We start from the raw sequence: 18,126 nt of genomic DNA, 5'->3' as shown, positions 1-18,126 counted from the left end.
TGCTGGAAGAGGCTTTAATGGTTTTTTTTAAAAAAAAAGTTTCCTTTTTTGTTGTTTTATTTAAACTACAATCCTGTAATTTTTTTCCCAAGCATGTTTCACTGATTTCAATACCCTTTCCACCCAGTAGGCATGTATAAAACTGGTACATAAACCGAGCTAAAATCCAATGGGAACGCTAAATGACATTCCTGTTCCATAGAGCCCATCCTTTTGCTTAATGATGGAAAAAGAGCGGGGAGCTCATCCCACTCCGTAGCACCAGTAACACCTCCTCCTTAGGCCGCTTGAGGATCGAGGCGATGGTACGGTCAGGAATCGCCCAACCAGTCCTGAAGTTACTCCTCGGCCTCTAGGCATCCATGATCTCTGCGGCCCCGGCTCCACTTCCGGGCGTGCTGCCTCCGGCGCCTCCTCCGCGCCGCTGCGCTATCGCCATGGGGACCGATCGTGGCGGCGCAAAGTAACTGTCCTGCACCGTTTGCTCTTAGTCGGGGGCTGCCCCGACGCAGCGGCTTCACTCCCTCCGGTTTCTCGTGTCTTACACAACGCGGGGCTGTATTCGATCCCCGAGAAGGGAGCGCGCTCGGCTCCTATGAGAGATCGCGTAGCCTCCGGTTGAAGGGGACTTGTGTAACACGGGTAAGTCCTGCATTTAGTGAAGTCCTGTATCTTAGAAGTGGGCGTTTCCCCCTTTCACTCGTAAACGGAGGAGATGTCAGCAGCTTCTCCCCCCACCCCCTCCAGCCCCCGTGGTCTCCTTTTCCCAGGTCTAGAAATGCGGGTTGACTTATAGGCCGTGTTTTCGATATCAACAACAATGCAGTATTCTGTTCCGTACCAAGTATAAACATCATGTTGGCAATAAAAAAAATCAGTAATGAAGAGCTAGTTTGCTGTAGCTATTAAGATCCTAGGCTAGAAACTGGGAAACCCTGAGTTTTAGTCCACGCTTAGTGGGGCTACTTTAGGTCAGTCGCTCTCAGTCCTAAAAGCAGGCAAGGGCGATCAACCTCTGAAAAACTTTGCCTCCAAACCCTGCAGGGATTAGTCCAGGCAGTCACCAGAAGTCAACAATGACTCGAAGGCGCGCGTACACACACACATACACACACACAGTTTTCTTTAATTTAGCAAGAAGTCATTTTTTGCCCTTCTTCAAGGAATAGTGCTTGATCATTTTCAGTATTAGGATTTGACCTAAACTGTATGCATCTAGCAGCAATTTTCTATTTTTCATTGTTACTTGTTTTTCCCTTTACTTTTCCATCCCAGCAAATCTATCTGGAGGAAGCTTGCCTTTTTCGTAACATGAGTATAAGCTGGTTCTGCTGCCTGGAATGCAGGTGCTGAGATCCCAGAATCTTAGGGAAGAAAGATGCTCCAGACTAGCAATTACAGCCTGGTGCTGTCTTTGCAATTTCTCCTCTTGTCCTATGATCTCTTTGTCAACTCCTTCTCAGAATTGCTTCGCACGGCTCCTGTCATCCAGCTTGTGCTTTTCATGTGAGTAGTAAAGACTTGCATATGCTTCTTAGTACGTTTTCTTTTCTTTACTTGGTTTTGTCATAACAGGAACAAAGTGAAAGCAGTGCATGAGGGTTCTGTAGTTTTTCAAACTGTTTTCAAAACCAAAATGGTCCATGAAGGGAACTTTAGATATTTTTATAAGATTCTCTATGAGTTATTCATAGAGAAATGTTTCAGTCTGTACCAGACTTTTTAATTAATCATGTTTATATGGCCACCCATCTCACAAATGTGACTCTAGATCAGACATGTCAAACACAAGGCCCGGGGGCCAGATCCGGCCCGCGAAGTGGTTTCATGCGGCCCGCGAAGCCATCCTAGAAACAGTGAGGGAACGGCCCCCACTGCCTTGGCCCTGGCCCAGAGACCCTCCTTCAGCCAGAGACCCTCAGATCTGTCCCACTCCTGCCCAGGCCCCCATAGGCACCCTTGATGCGAACGATGTAGAGCTGGCCATGCCCACCCAGTAGGCCATACGCACTCTAGCCACGCCCACCCAGTAGGCCACGCCCATCCTGGCCATACCCACCCGGCCCCCTGAGGGCAACCGCAATGCTGATGCGGCCCTCAATGAAATTGAGTTTGACACCCCTGCTCTAGATGGTATACAATTTAAAAAAAAAGTCATAAAAGCAGGTTGTTTGCTCCCATCTGCATAGGACTGCAGTTTTAGGCTAAGAAACAAAACACTTTGGTGTAGTGGCTAAAGGCATCAGGCTGGAAACTAAGTGACTGAGTTCTAGTCCCACCTTAAGCATGCAATCAAGTAGCTATTTGGAGCTGCTGACTTTCTGTTATCCCAAGGAAGAAGGCAAGCCAACTTTAAAAATATTGCACCGAAAACTGCAACAACTTGTCCAGTTGTTCATTTGCCAGAAACCAAGACTAACTCAGAGCCCCTCCCACAAACCACTTATCAAAGAATAATGTCTTCTGGGTATATTGGAATGTACTTTGGGAAAAACATTCATAGAATTGTATTTTTAGTTTCTGCTCTTCCTGGGTTACTTTCATTCAGGAAAACATAGAGAAAGCCAGACAATGATTGATGTGAAGTAATAAAATAAAATAAAATAAAAAATATTTTTAAAAGCTAACATTGAATTGTATATATTACTGGTAACGTGTGCTGGTTGAACAATGTACTAAAACATTGCTATGTATATGATGTATTATTCAGATCATCGGGCTTAGGGAATAGCAGAGAAAAATGGAGCTGATGGCAAGCAGGGAGCTCAGTGTGACTCTTATTTCAATGGCAGCCTTTTAAACAAGAGCTTTGGGAATCTCCTTTTCTTGTTATTAATGAAACAGTAATAACCCAGTGGAAAGATAGGCAAAAGAGATTTCAGCATCCCTGCTGCTGTGTCCTCTGCTTGTAAAAAGCAAGCCCGTTTTTGTAGGATGTATAGGGCTACGCGAATCTCTGCTTCATTAAAAAAAGTCTTTTTCCCTACAGCATTCAAGATATTACTATCCTTTTCAGTGCCATCATCATATTCCTCATGTTCTTCAACACCTTTGTTTTTCAAGCCGGCCTGGTTAATCTTCTGTTTCACAAATTTAAAGGAACTATTATCCTGTCAGCAGCATACCTTGCTTTGAGTATATCTTTTCACATATGGGTCATGGTAAGAAACAACTATGTTTGGCTCTTAGAGATTTACTTATCTTGAATATTGAAATTAGATAAAATTTATACTGAAATCCATTGTGCTGAAGTAGTTTCTTTTCCTCCGTCATCAAATTCAATACACATCTGTTTAATATGCATCTGTTCAATACACACTGACGGATTGTTGTGTTTTCATTGCATTAAACCTATAATAATAATTTTCTTGGAAGAATGCTGGCAAGAATGAGGGTGGGTAGAAGAATATGATTTTCCATGTGAGCCTGTTAAAGGTAATATATGTTTTCCATTTGTGACTAACTTAGAAAATTTAAAAGTAAGAAAAACAGAATTGGATACTATAAAAAGCAGTGCAACGGATAAAAATATGTAATACCTGAAATCTTTTGCAATATACTGCTGGTAGATTTCCACGTCTATCTCTACCACAGTAGTATGATCTCCCTCAAACAAGCAGAGAACTTAGTTCATCCCAGTTACTTCTGTACATAAGCCATGCATGCATAATTTGTAGAACAAAAACTAATTGTAAGTTGGATTTGAGAATTTTTAAGTCTAAAAAATTAATTATATGATTTGATTACTGTTAAGTTATCCTTTTCCTTTGTGGATCATCAGGGACCATGTGTGTACTAGTCATGTTATTGTTTTTGTTGTACAGCAAGCGTTAGGTTAGCATCCTCTCTCCAGTTGATTGGTGATATAAGCTCTGATGTGGCATGTGTGACTAAGATGTAAGTTAAGATGCAAGTAGTTAAGTTTAGATAATCCAGGAATTTTCCTTGTATTTTTTAAAAGTGTCATCTTAAATTAGAAGAGATTTTACTGGCTTTTTTACACCATATACTAATCCAGGTGGCTAGGTTTTCAAAACACACTGAACTTTAAACTAACCACTCTATGCTTGCATGACACCATGTGCATTTTAGAGAAAAATAGACAAATTCTACCATTTTATTACTATTGATCATGTTGACATGTTTAGCTTGGTCCAAGAGGACTTTCAACTGATTTTCCATAGTAAATTCTTATCTAATATGGTTTTTATTTTGACAGTTCAGTCCTTCAATTTTGTCTCACATAAGTTCATACACATGAATTGGTCAGGTGTTTTCTAATAATTTCAAATAAATAGAATTTTTATTCTTGATAGGTATAATTTAAAATGGGGAATGTCTCTCACTTGCCATAGGTACTTATGTTGAATATGTGCTATCTATGTCTAAGGTAATTGAATGAGAGGCCTAGCAATGGTTGCATATTTTGTCCATATAAATGCCCTATTACAGATTGTCAATATTGCCAATATTATGTTTAGTAAATTGGAACACCAAATACTTTTATTGATAAACTGCATCCTCTTAGGAATTTGCCTCTTGCAGTCATTATAAATGTTGATTTTTCTAGGCAGTATTGTTGGACATAAAACCTATACAACAAATACAATATTCTAATTAAAAAATTAAAGGTCCTGCACTCCTAAAGATAGTCTATCTTTATTTGGGATATTAGAGAGGAAGAATCTATGATGCTACTTTTGTTTTGTGGCTTTCTAATGACCCTTATTAAGATGTAACAATCTTAATAACAATGTAACAATTTCATTTACCATTACAGAAACCAGTGGACTTATTTGGTGTAGCGGATAATGTGCTGACCTAAAAAGCAAGAGATTGCACGTTTCTAGGCCTGCCTTAGGCATGAAAGCCAGCTCGCTTTGGGCCAGTCGTTCTCTCAGCCTAATCCACTTCACAGGGTTGTCATTATGTGGGACTTCTGGGGGAGGTATGGTGAACTTAAGACATCTTTGCAAAAGTGGAGCTGAGATCTGTGGCTGTCAAGCAACCAGTGAATAGATCAATCCCATTGAATCTTTCCATATAAGGAGTGCATGGAAGATCTCCACATATGCTCCAAACCACTGTTCCTCATGAAGAGATCACAGGATAGTGGTTTTCCATGAACATTGAAAGAAGAAGGGATCCAGCCATCTAGCTTGCAAATGCAATTCAACCTTTTAAAGGACACTAAAATCACAAATCTCACTTTCTAATCTCTTTCGGAAATTACCTATTAATTATCTTAAAGCTATTAAAGACCTTTGGAATAACGAGTGTGAAAAGACATTGGGTGAATATCTAAATACGTAACAGCAATTGTACTTTTTCTGTAACTATTATTGAAATTGTTAAAGGGTACAGCCAATCTCATCAGGACATTATTTTATATTATAAACAATCAACACTGATTGTAAGAAGAGAATATGTAGATGGCCTCCAAATATGTCTAGTTTTTAATTAATTACTGAACATCTTATCAGGTATCAGAGCCCAAGTCTGTGTCTTGGTATCTCCTATTTTCAGACTTTCGTCCTGCATCTGTTGTTTAATTGATTTGTATGCTTCTTCCTATATTTGAAACTGCAGTTTGATAAAGCTGTCAGCTTGGAGAATGGTCTAGGTTCAGTTGCTTAGACTGTTTGGGCCAAAACCTTTCTTAGTCAGGATTTTAAGAGGATTTTCTGGGACATTGTTGGTAGCTAGAAGTCTGACGTGCTCTATAAATCTGATGATCCGATTAACCTTTCTATGTTCTCCAGCACTGACACTCTTCCCATGCGGTGTCTGACAGCTTAATCAGTAAAACAGATTTGAAGAAGGAAGGTGTGGTTTTAGTTATCTTGTTTTACTTTGATTATAACCAAAGTGGAAACATGAATTCTAGGGCTTCTCAGAGGAATGAGCAATACAGGTACACAATTTTCCAATTGATTCAGGTATTTATGAATTAAAGAGAAAATTCTGTAATATACTTTACTTTTTGGCTTAGCATTTTATATATGGAGATATCCTAATTGAAAAAGTGAAGGCTTTCTATTGTACTTTACAGAAGTTCTAGAAAAAAAAGTTGAGTTGTTACAGAGCAAGAAAATGATTTGTGTATTTGTTGCAAATATTCCTAGTCTTTTCTCTAGGAGCTCAGAGCCTTTTCTGTTTTATCAGAAATGTTCTATTTGTAGATTAGACGGAGATTTCTCCAAAGTCATGGATGGATGGGATTTAAACTGTAGTCACTATACCACAGCAATATTTACACCAATCATTGGGCTGTTCATTCTTGCTTCCTGCAGAGCCTCTCCAGTTCTCTTTAAAAATCTTGAATGTTGTTTGTGGCCTCTTAAATTGGTTTATATTCAGAGCTATTGTAACTTCCATGTTGAAATAATATGGCTTCAAATAGCCTTAGAAGAATTCATTTTCCTTTTCTCAGTGGATCAGTTGCTACACACCTCTTTTGGCATCCCATTTTCTTGTTGTTGTTTTTTGAATGGCTTTTTTAGGATTAAGGATTAACTTGGCCATAAACTGTACAGGTATCTACATTCCTGGTCTTCCAGAGGGACAGGGGAAACTACTCTGCCAGGTATTACTATCTCCAAGCAATCCCATTTCTTGAGATAGAGGCAGCTGAAAGAGAAGAAATCTGTGGAATCTATTGTTGCAAAGTGCACTTGACAAAATCAGTGGAACATTAGTGCATCAATATCAAAGTTAGATGTTTCAATCCATATTGTCAGTTGGATATGTGCATTAATTTGAGAGAAGGGATCTTATCCTCAAAAATAGATTGCAGTGAGAAAGAATTATAGACATGTAAAAACCTAAGACAGAGGGTGGCAATCTAAGACTTGAAGCCTATCTGTCAGCCCAAATTAAATAGTCCATCATAATAAATTAAGGGGAAAAAATCTTTATCCCATTCTCATTCACTCATGTATTACAATCTAAAAAAATAATTCCTCTTTTATGAAACTTGAATGCTTGGAGTGGGCTATAGTTGGGCAAACTAATATTAAGTTTTAGCTATAGATTTTCCAAGATTCTTTTAAAAAAATATTAGAACCATCTGCCAGTTAGTTAACTAATGTCCAGCTGGGAAGGTGGGTATTGGGAATCAATATTAAAAGGTAAATGAAATTGCTGAGTAAAATCAAATTAAATTCTAGTTGCATGTTTAGATATAGATGCTACTTTTACTGGGACTTACTATAGGTATGTTTGTTTTGGAAACTTTTCATTCTGTCTTTGGCCCAACTGTAGAAATTTGAACAATTAGCATGAGAATTGTTTGAACACAAAGCAATACATTGGGGATTAGGTACGCATTAAACTATACTGCACATTTGTAGAATGTTTAATTATTTGATGGTAAACTCTACTGACATCTCAAGAGAAAAACTTGATCCTACTTTCCAGTTATAGAAATATTGGACATAAGATATTTTATGCTTTTTATGCTTTTCTCTTTTAAATAGAACCACCGCTGGGTAAATTCAAACATCTTTGTATGGACTAATGGGATGCAGACTCTGTTTATTTTCCAGAGATTAGGTAAGAATTAAGTTATATCCATTTCCCTTTGTGTCATGACTTCTGAACTTTTTAATGAAGATGGCGTAGTCAAGCATTTTTCCTATGTAAATAGATGGGACAGCATATGAGAAATTGGAATTGTGTCTGATGTCAGACATTAGATATGTATAGTCACCAGCCAATGATTCTGAGTTTTCAGGCAAGCCTTTCCAAGCCCTCTATGAAGTTGCTGGAGTTTGCATGCAAACCATATGCCCTTTCACAGATTTGCTAGTAAATACTTGTAGAGCGGTTTTGGAATATTCCCCCAAAACTAGAAATCCCCTCCGGAACAATGGTGACATTTCCTTGACTGGAGGAAATTGGAGAGCCAGTTTGGCACAGTAGTTAAAAACACTGAAGTAAAATACTGGGAGACTGTGAGTCGTAGTCCTGATTTAGGTATAAAGCCATCTGGGCAAGTCTGAACCAGTCATTCTCCCTCAGCCCTAGGAAGAACATAGTGGCAAATCACTTCTGAAAAATGATTCCCAGAAAATTACATGGACTTTTCCATAGAGTCATCAGGAATCAAGAATGACTTGAAGAAACACCAAAAAGGTAATGGGGGAATTCAGAACTTCAATAACACAATTCTTTTTTTTATTGCAGTGGCTGTGCTATATTACTATTTCTACAAGAGAACAGCTGTTCATCTGGGGGATCCACGCTTATATCAAGACTCTGTATGGTTACGGAAAGAGTTTGCTCATGTCCGCAGTTGAGACTACTTCTGAATTATATGGAGCTGCTGGAATGTTAAAGAGACCTCAATCAGTATCCTGGGACAAGTTTTGTTCTCATTTTTTTTATAGTCTGGATATTAACTTTATATGATGACTTAATCCACAACACTATTTTTCTCTGGAGTCTCTATCACTACGTAACTATCAGGCTTCCACTTATCCTATCAGGTCTGCATACTGCACTTTCAGGAGTTGGTTGCAATTTTTTTGAGGAATACATGAAGTGCCAAATTGGTTTGGCTGAGAACTTTGAGGTAGCAGTACTGCAGTTTGTTTTTGTAAATATTCCCAGTCTGCTTGCTGCCTCTGATAAAAAGGTTCCCTTGTCTTTATTATGAGCAATGTGATTAGTTCCAAATCCTTACAGTAGGCAAAGGTATTCTCATTGACTTTTTTCTTTTGTACTTATTTTATAAGTTACGAGAAAATAAACCTGCCATTTTGCAATAACCAGTGTGATTCGGGGTTTTTTTTTTGTAGGATCTAATAGTAACAGAGCGCTCATGCAAAGTTAAGCTTCAAAGAAATATTCTATGTGTATATATTTACTTTATTGTCCTTGAATCAAACTAATATTGCATTATAATCAAAATCAGAGAAAGAAGCATATTTAACTTGGTTAGCTGAATATGCAAAGCCATGATTTATTTAGTCTTGGTTACTTGCATATAATATACTAAGCCAAAACTAAAGTGTATGTTATCTGAATACTAGTTCAACGTTTTTGAGTTGGACATAATTCAGATTGCGATAGCAAATCTTCATACATATTAAAACAAAAAATCCAAGAAGCTTTATATTTTAGAAATAGAGTATTGAGCCCACAATTGGGCTCAATTGTGGTTGTAAGTTGTCTTCTATCTGTACTACTCTCTTTCTCCTCAGTCTTCTTCAGGTCAAATATTCCTAATACCTTCATTTTTTCTTCCAAAAACTTTATTTTTAATTGCCTGAGGTTCCTTCTGTCCTCCTCTCTCATCCGTCCCTCTGATGCATTGGAGTAGAACAATGAAGGTTGCAGCTTTTGATACCCCACCACTATGGTGCAAATACAACACACAATCCAGGAGTGCCCATCTTTGTAAAATAGAAGCAGAAAGACCCACCCATCCACAGCAGGCTTTGACAGGTGGCTGAATCTACTGTCCTAGCCCTCTTTTCCTTTCTGTCCCTTTAGGGAAAGTCCTTAGGATTTTTCCTACTACCAGCAATTGCTTTATTGCCTTACAATAAACTGAAAGCAAAAGGGACGCGGTGGCTCAGTGGGTTAGGACGCTGAGCTTGTCGATCAGAAGGTCGGCAGTTTGGCGGGTCGAATCCCGAGTGCCGCGTAACAGAGTGAGTGCCTGTTACTCGTCCCAGCTTCTGCCAACCTAGCAGTTCGAAAGCACGTAAAAATGCAAGTAGAAAAATAGGAACCACTACGGTGGGAAGGTAACGGCGTTCTGTGCACCTTTGGCATCTAATCATGCCGGCCACATGACCACGGAGACGTACTCGGACAAGCGCTGGCTCTTCGGCTTTGAAATGGAGATGAGCACCGGCCCCTAGAGTCGGAAACGACTAGCACGCATGTGCGGGGGAACCTTTACCTTTAGCTTAAACTGAAAGCAGCTATGCAGAGCACACATATACTGCTATCCTTTGTGTAGCCTCATAGACTGGAGGGTAGTAACATTAAACTGCTCTAGGGATGGATGTCCCATGTGCTGCACAAACCCATGGTAGCTCCAACTGCAGACAGAAATGGGTGGAAGCAGCAGCTCATCAAAGCCCTTCGCTGCAACTTCCGTACAGTACAGGTAGTCCTCGACTTTCGTCCGCAATTGAGCCCCAAATTTCTATTGCTAAGTGAGACAGATGTTAAGTGAATTTTGCCCCATTTTACGACCTTTCTTGCCACAGTTGTTAAGTGAATCACTGCAGTTGTTAAGTGAATCTTAACCCCGGAACACTGCAACCGTCAGTTGTCAAGCACCTGAATTTTGATCACATAGGCTTCGGGATGTTGCAATCGTCCTAAGTGTGAAAAACAGTCCTAAGTCCCTTTTTTTTCAGGACTGTTGTAACTTTGAACGGTCACTAAACGAACGGTTGCAAGTCGAGGACTACCTGTACCTACATTTAGAGGAAAAGGGTGAAAAATCCAGGGGATGCAGCTCAGCTGATGAAAGGCAAGCTGCAAGCCCAGGCGCTATTCTTTAAGCAAATTTGCGGCTCAAAGATATGCCGCGTATGGGAGAAAGCTCCTCTTTTCGTCCCCCTCAAGTTCTTTGGAAAAGGGCAACGTGGTGGCTTGCTGCCGAGCCCCGGGCTACGACTTCAGCACTCAGCCTCTTGCATTGCCTCGTAAAAGGACCGACCCGAGAGTGGGTAGGACTCCTTTGCAGCTCCGGCTCTTCAGCGCAGCCACCTAGCCCAGGGGTTAGGCCAGGGGTCTTCAAACTTGGCCCTTTTATGATTTGTGGACTTCAACTCCCAGAATTCCTCTGCCAGTTTGCCTGGCTGAGGAATTCTGGGAGTTGAAGTTCACAAGTCATAAAAGGGCCAAGTTTGAAGACCCCTGGGTTAGGCAACCTCGGCTCTTTTATGACTCGTGGACTTCAACTCCCAGAATTCCTGAGCCAGCATAGCTGGCTCAGGAATTCTGGGAGTTGAAGTCCACGAGTCATAAAAGAGCCGAGGTTGCCTAACCCTGCCCTAGCCATTCACACAGCCGACGGCGTGAGCTTCTAGACGGAGCTGCGGCGCGAGCCAAAACCCGCGCGTTTCTCTCTTTCTCTCTATGGGAGCTGGGAATCTGCCCCTTTGACTTCCGATCGGAAGTGGGCCTTTTTTTTTCCTCTTCTTTGCGTAGCGCGGTGTCCATGGAGACGGAAGATGGCACCTCGGCGTAAGTGGAGGGCTCGGCGGTTGACAAGGGTGCCGGTGCTGTTAAGGAACGGCGAGGTCACGTGACGAACGAAGCGCGGGCTCGGGGGGGGGGTGGAGGATGCGGTCTCTCGGCGCTTCCAGCTTCCAAGTTGGAAGGCTCGGGCCTCGGGCAGGGAGCAATGCAGTCGGTGGGGGTGGGGGCGGGGGCTCCTGCTGGGATCTGGCCCCGGGACTCCGGAGGCTGTCGTGGCAGGAGATGCTGCACAGCGAAGGGAAGGGAAGGGGAAGGGAAAGGAAGGGGAGCCTGCCGTAAAAGAGCCGGCCAATCCGGCATCCCCGAAACCTGGCGGGGGTGCAGCTCACCTCTCCCGTCGGAGCATCACTTTGAGATGCCCCGTTTTTAATCCCACATTTCGAGGGAAACAGCCTTCTTTTTCCGTCGGGTGATGGAAGGCTGGATTCTGATTCGCGGTGCAATTCGCGGTGGAACATGGGTTTCAAATCTGCCTTGCGGTTTGTAACTGTGAGCGCTGCTGTGCCCGTTGAAATAATATGGGGAGTGTTTGAACGTGGATCTGCTCTGAGTCAAATTTGCAAAGAAGTTTAAGTTTAAGTTTTATTTGATTTGTATACCGCCCTTCTCCCTAGGGACTCAGGGCGGTTCACAGGGCATATATAAATAACGATACAAAAGTTAAAAGGAAATTAAACCAGTGCCCAATTAAAAAACAATAATACAATCCTAAAAACACCAATTTAAAACCCATAATCCCCCATCAGGCCAGACCAGAAGAACAAGCATAGCTACATGGAGGCAAGTGTGTACAGGTGGGGGTGCCCCGGGGCTCTGTTCTGGGCCCAGTGCTCTTCAACATCTCATCAAATTTGCAGATGACACCAAGCTGGCAGGAATAGCCAACACTCCAGAAGATAGGCTTGAGATACAGGAGGATCTGGACAGACTCGAACACTGGGTGCTATCTAACAAAATGAAATTCAGTGGTGAAAAAAGTAAGGTTCTACATTTAGGCAAGAAAAACCAAACGTACAGGTATAGTATAGGTCAGGGGTAGGCAACCTCGGCTCTTTTATGACTCATGGACTTCAACTCCCAGAATTCCTGAGTCAGCCATGCTGAGGGGAAAGGGTTAGGGTTAGGCCAATCTTGGCATCTCTATGATTCGTGGACTTCATCACCCAGAATTCCTGAGCTAGCACATGGCTCAGCATGGAAACCTCTCCCTTTCGCCTCAGCATAGCTGACTCAGGAATTCTGGGAGTTGAAGTCAATGAGTCATGAAAGAGCCGAGGTTGCCGACCCCTGGTATAGGTGGTACCTTGCTCAATAGTAGTAACTGTGAGAGGGATCTTGGAATCCTAGTGGACAATCACAAATAGGAACCAGCAGTGTGCTGCAGCTGCCAAAAAAGCCAACACAGTGCTAGGCTGCATTAACAGAGGGATAGAATCAAGATCATGTGAAGTATTAATACCAATTTACAATGCCTTGGTAAGGCCACACTTGGAATGCTGCATCCACTTTTGGTCACCACCAGGGCTTTTTTTGTCATAGAATGCTCAGAATGGAGTTCCGGCACCTTTTTTGGATGGAACCTTGTAGGGTAGGCAAGGTGGGTTGTATGACATTTGTGAGTTCCGGCACCTTTTTCTTTTACAAAAAAAGCACTGGTCACCACGATGTAAAAAAGATGTTGAGACTCTAGAAAGAGTACAGAGAAGAGCAACAAAGATGATTAGGGGACTTGCCACAAAGAAGAGGGAGTCAAGCTATTCTCCAAAGCGCCTGAAGGCAGGACAAGAAGCAACGGATGGAAACTAATCAAGGAGAGAGAAGCAACCTAGAACTACAGAGAAACTTCCTGACAATTGGAACAACCAGTGGAACAACCTGCCTCCAGAAGCAGTGAATGCTCCAACACTGGAAGTTTTTAAGAAGAGACTGGACAGCCACTTGTCTGAAATGGTATAGGGTTTCCTGCCTGAGCAGGGGGTTAGACTAGATGACCTCCAAGGTCCCTTCCAACTATTATTATTATTATTGTTGTTGTTGTTGTTGTTATTATTATTATTATTATTATTATTATTATTATTATTATTATTATTATTATTATCTGGCAATAAGGCAAGAATAGAAAGGATTGGGCTGGTAGCAATTATTTATTTTTATTTATTTTAATTCCATTTATATCCCGCCCTTCTCCGAAGACTCAGGGCGGCTTACAAGCTTAGCAGTAGCCTTCATTCTATGTATATGCCTGCTTATTAGGGCTTTCACATACACCCCAAGCGGCATTTTTACAAAGTCAGCTTATTGCCCCCAACAATCTGGGTCCTCATTTTACCTACCTCGGAAGGATGGAAGGCTGAGTCAACCTTGAGCCTGGTGGGAGGCGAACCTGCACTAATTGCAGGCAGCTGGTGTTACTTAAGGAGGCATTAGCCCACTGCTCCACCAAGGCTTAGTTCTTAGTTCTACTGCTTTGGAATTCCAGATTTGAAATACAGCAACCATTTATTTGCACAAGTAGATGAGCAAGACAAAACATGTTGTGCCTTTTTCTACCGGCATATACATCACAGTTCCTCTAGCAACTGGTGTCACTCTACATACAAACATTCATGAAATAATCTTTAGGAATATCAATTTAAGTTTATGACAGAATAGAGATTATCATTAGGTTTGCAGTATATGAAACTTCTTTCCTATGTAACATTGAGTAACCTAAATCCATTTCTTTTTGAAAAAAGATGAAAACACAGATATATTAATATTTTGGTTGGACCCCCAGATCGTCAACTTTCATCTACACCTCTGGAAATTCTACTGTTCCTCAATGGCTGGTATTATGCCACATACTTCTTGCTGGAGATTTTCATATTTGTCTATAAAGGTGAGTCTAAAGTATAAGAAGTTAGTGGGGGACACACTTAGGTTTCCTCTCTGCTTAAACTGTTCTTTTTTTTAGTATCTGTTACTTACCTGAAAAAAGTGAATCATAGAAAAGTGTGACTTTTTATTTCCTCATTAATTCTCTAATTTAACCTGTGATTGTATAGAACTCGGTCTTTGCAGAACCATTCCTTATAATAGAATTATTGAAACCAGTGAAAAATTAGATAGATATCTGATACCCCTTTCCAGAAGCCATCAGAGCTTCTCACCTGGCTCCCATGTCCTCCTTTGGGGTAATGCTCTCTGCTGCCATCATATGTCTTCCTGAAAGTACCTTACCTGGAAGCTTCCCCCCCCTAATCCTAACGCACACACACACAAAAAAAACTCCCAGAACCTGTGCAGCACATCTTCTGATTAAAGCTCAAAAGTCCAACAGTTAAAATGATTTTGCTATTGTATATTTTGCTGGACGTATAATTTAGATCTGCGTGACAAGCGATTTCAGGCCTTCTTTTCCAATATTCAGATATATCATGAGTGCCAATATTTAGTAATGAAGGATATCAAATTACAGAGCAGATTATTGGAAGATAGCAGCTTATTTAAGAAAAACTCCAAGAGCATGATATATATATTTTACAACACAAAAAGTAATGCTCCTAGCATTAAAAAGAAGTGTTAGCAAAATTCCTAGTTAAATGTGTTACTTACCCTAATTTAAGGTTCCGGAAACATATTCTCCCTTCTATCATTCCTGGGCTTCCTGTGTCCTGGAGATTTCGATAATTTATTATTGAGGTTGGTGAGTAGATAGAACCTCAGCCGTTTTTTTTTTCAGCCTTGGTCTACAGCTTCCATATATCTTGAAATTTTCCCATCTCCAGCAAAAAAGATATACCAGTATGCCTTCAAGTCAATGTTAATTCCTGGTGAGTGCGTAGACTAGTCCTCACAATTTTGTTGACAGGATTTTCAGCCATGGCTTGTCATTGCCTTGTTCCAAAGCCATGCCTTACAAAGCAGGAGATTATCTGACTGTAGCATGCAAGCTGAGATTCACTGCCTCTCCTTTTACATTTGATCCTTATCAACATCAAACATTTCCCTTTTTTTTTGAAAACCCATAATATATGGAAAGGGGTACCTTGCTTTCCTTTCAGCTCACGCAACCATTTGTGTATCTTCTCAGGTCTCTTGTTGCCTTATCCATCTGCTAATCTGGCTTTGGACTTGGTTATGCTTTTTCTCTATCTTGGAATTGAAGTCACAAGAATATTTTTTGGTAAGCGTCAAAGGATACATAATGATACTTAGAGGAATAGCACATGCATTTCTCATTTAAAAATGAGCTTCTTTGATGGCATTTAAACTTACTGTATGCTGTCCCATCCACACCTTCAGATTGTTCACCATCCTGACTCCCTGAGAACAACATGTACGAGTTTTTGAAAAATGACCCTGGGCAGATATATAAATGCTAGCAGAATTTTATTACTGTATATTGTACCCAGGCCTTCTTAATGTTCCTATTCAACTCCAATGGATGTTGACAGCAATGGACATCACTTCTTTGTGTGGTTTAGATTACATTTCATAGTTTGGAAATAATTAGGCACCATGGAACAACTTGACATATGAGAATAGCTTTGGTCAGACTGCTCCTCTTGATCTGTGACCATATGAAAGCATATTCTGAGAATTTGTAAAGCTCAGAATGCCATTCTTTCATTTTAGGAGGGATTATTTCTAATAGGTCATTTTTATGTCATGAGAATATATTAGGAGTAGGATGTACAGAGCGTAGTGCTATATATTTGCAAAACCTCAACACTTGTGTGCCACTTTCCTCTGTTGAACGAAGTCTGAAAGAGAGTCCTGTTTTTATTCAAATGAATATAGGTTGCAATATCTGAGGCATCACTGACCCAGATAAAATGAGGGGCAGAAAAAATTGTGAGGAGAGATTTAAATTCATGTTAACATGCATTGAAGTGCCTTTCAGTCCTGCTGCTCAATTTTTTCTCTGGTGGGCTCTCATATGAACATCTCAAAAGGTTTACTGGATGGTTTCTAACTTCTGCTGAATGGTCCATGTGTTTTGTGTCCCATATGTTATATCTGGCAGGCTCCAAAGGTAACCTTTGCCAGCGGAAAGTGCCACTTGCTGTCAGTCTGGCACTAACCTTTCCAGCAGCAGTGATGGCAGCCTATTATCTACTTCTGCAGACCTATGCCTTGCGTTTGGAGGCCATTTTGAATGCCATCTTGCTTTTCTTCTATGCAGTTGAGCTGTTACTGGGCATTTTAACTTTAGCCTCCTTTTCCAGGTAATTTTCTTGTAAATCCGGGATTTATTGGGAAAGCCAGTTTGGTCTAGTGGTTAAGGCACTGGGCTAGAAAGCAAGAGGATGTGAATTCAAGTTCTGCCTAGGCCAGGCATGTCAAACTGCCGGCCCATGGGCCGGATGCATCACACCAAAACCGTGCCCACCCCATTGCTGGCAATGGGGGAAAAGTCGCGATACCTCGCGTGACGTCATGTGACATTGTGAATTTGACATGCCTGGCCTAGGCTATGAAAGTCATCTGGGTGACCTTGGGCCAGGCACTTTCTCTCTCAGCCCAACTTATGTTATTTCCTTGTTTTATTTATTTATCCTTTCAGTTTGGATTCATATTGAGAATCTCTGTGGATTGCACTATGTGAAACACTTTGTGATTAAAGGAAATTGCATGAAACCATTTCCGTGCTTAGCCCAGACTGCAGTTGGCAAGCTGGTTTCTTGGAAAAGATGAAAGAAGATAAGAGTTCCAGACTTTGCTTCAGGCATGCTGAGGTGCTGTCCTGAGAGTAGAGTTGCCAATCTTAGACTGGATGGCCTAAGCACGTCCTCCTCCTCCTCATCCTCGTATCCCTCCTAGAGCATAACAATTGACCCGCTTGGACTTGGAGGCGTTGAAGACTGATTTTTGCAGGTCTCAAGTCTGTGAATCCGTGAACTTCAACCAGTGCATAGATTTTGCCTGCAAGTGCTGTATTCTTCAGATTCTTCAAACGGAAACATTCTGACACTGACTCAAGTCTTTACCATGTGTATAATGACTCTTGTTAGGATGCCTTGGTCAATTCTATTTGTTACAGCCTGTGCCCTGCTTTTAAGAGGGATGTCCATTCCCTAGAAATCAGTATTGTTATTGTTGTGTGTTGGCAATTTGTGATTGACACTTGATTTTTTTCTACAGTACCCTTGATATAAATACTTATTTTTCAACTATTGTAATTATGTGATAGTTCTAAGTGATATAACCAGTGAAACATGCACACACACACACACACACACACACACACACATGTGCTATAGCAGCTGAGACTCTCAGTCGTGTGTTTAAGTTCAAGGAAAATTTTGATTTAACCAGGTTTATATGAAGGGGTCCTCGACTGGAACAGCCCGAACATTTTAATTTCGTACCTTTCACACATGACTGGGCAATTTTTTCGTTGCAGTTATTGACAACGTACTTCTCTTATTTTGCATTGGGGATGGAAGGAAACAAGGTTATAGTAATAAATGTAGTCCTCGACTTACGACCACAGTTGAGCCCAAAATATCTGTTGCTAAGCGGGACAGTTGTTAAGTGAATTTCCCCCCATTTTACAACCTTTCTTGCCACAGTTGTTAAGTGAATCGCTGCAGTTGTTAAGTTAGTAACCTGGTTGTTAAGTGAATCTGGCTTCCCCATTGACTGCTTGTCAGAAGGTGGCAAAAGGTGATCACATGACCCTGGGACACTGCAACCGTCATAAATATGAGTCAGTTGCCAAGCATTTGAATTTTGATGACAGTCATTAAGTCTGAAAAATTGTCATAAATTGCTTTTTTCAGTGCTGTTGTAACTTTGAACAGTCACTAAATGAAAGTTATAACTCGAGGCTATCTCTGCCGTTACAAATAGCTCTCCAAGGTACTTTGAGTATAGTTTGGTAATAATGTTAACTGTTACAGTTAAAGTGCA

At 41.0% G+C, this 18,126-nt stretch overlaps 2 protein-coding genes across 2 annotated transcripts; both read left to right on the top strand.

Moving 5' to 3' along the window:
* Positions 1-348: 348 nt before the first annotated feature.
* Positions 349-8,765, top strand: TMEM138 (transmembrane protein 138). The gene is made up of 5 exons (XM_083350300.1): positions 349-642; positions 1,276-1,506; positions 2,990-3,161; positions 7,479-7,554; positions 8,188-8,765. The coding sequence occupies exons 2-5, from the start codon at positions 1,379-1,381 to the stop codon at positions 8,298-8,300; spliced, it is 489 nt and encodes a 162-aa protein (XP_083206426.1). The 5' UTR covers positions 349-642; positions 1,276-1,378; the 3' UTR covers positions 8,301-8,765.
* A 2,419-nt stretch (positions 8,766-11,184) lies between these two features.
* TMEM216 (transmembrane protein 216) lies at positions 11,185-17,377 on the top strand. Its single transcript, XM_083353440.1, has 5 exons — positions 11,185-11,214; positions 14,006-14,107; positions 15,302-15,394; positions 16,238-16,439; positions 16,778-17,377. The coding sequence occupies exons 1-5, from the start codon at positions 11,202-11,204 to the stop codon at positions 16,791-16,793; spliced, it is 426 nt and encodes a 141-aa protein (XP_083209566.1). The 5' UTR covers positions 11,185-11,201; the 3' UTR covers positions 16,794-17,377.
* Positions 17,378-18,126: the final 749 nt, after the last annotated feature.

This window comes from Vipera ursinii, assembly GCF_947247035.1.
Source record: "Vipera ursinii genome assembly, chromosome: 1".
NCBI lineage: Eukaryota > Metazoa > Chordata > Lepidosauria > Squamata > Viperidae > Vipera > Vipera ursinii.
Note: the sequence above shows the minus strand (reverse complement) of the source record. Positions and strands in the feature narration are given on the sequence as shown.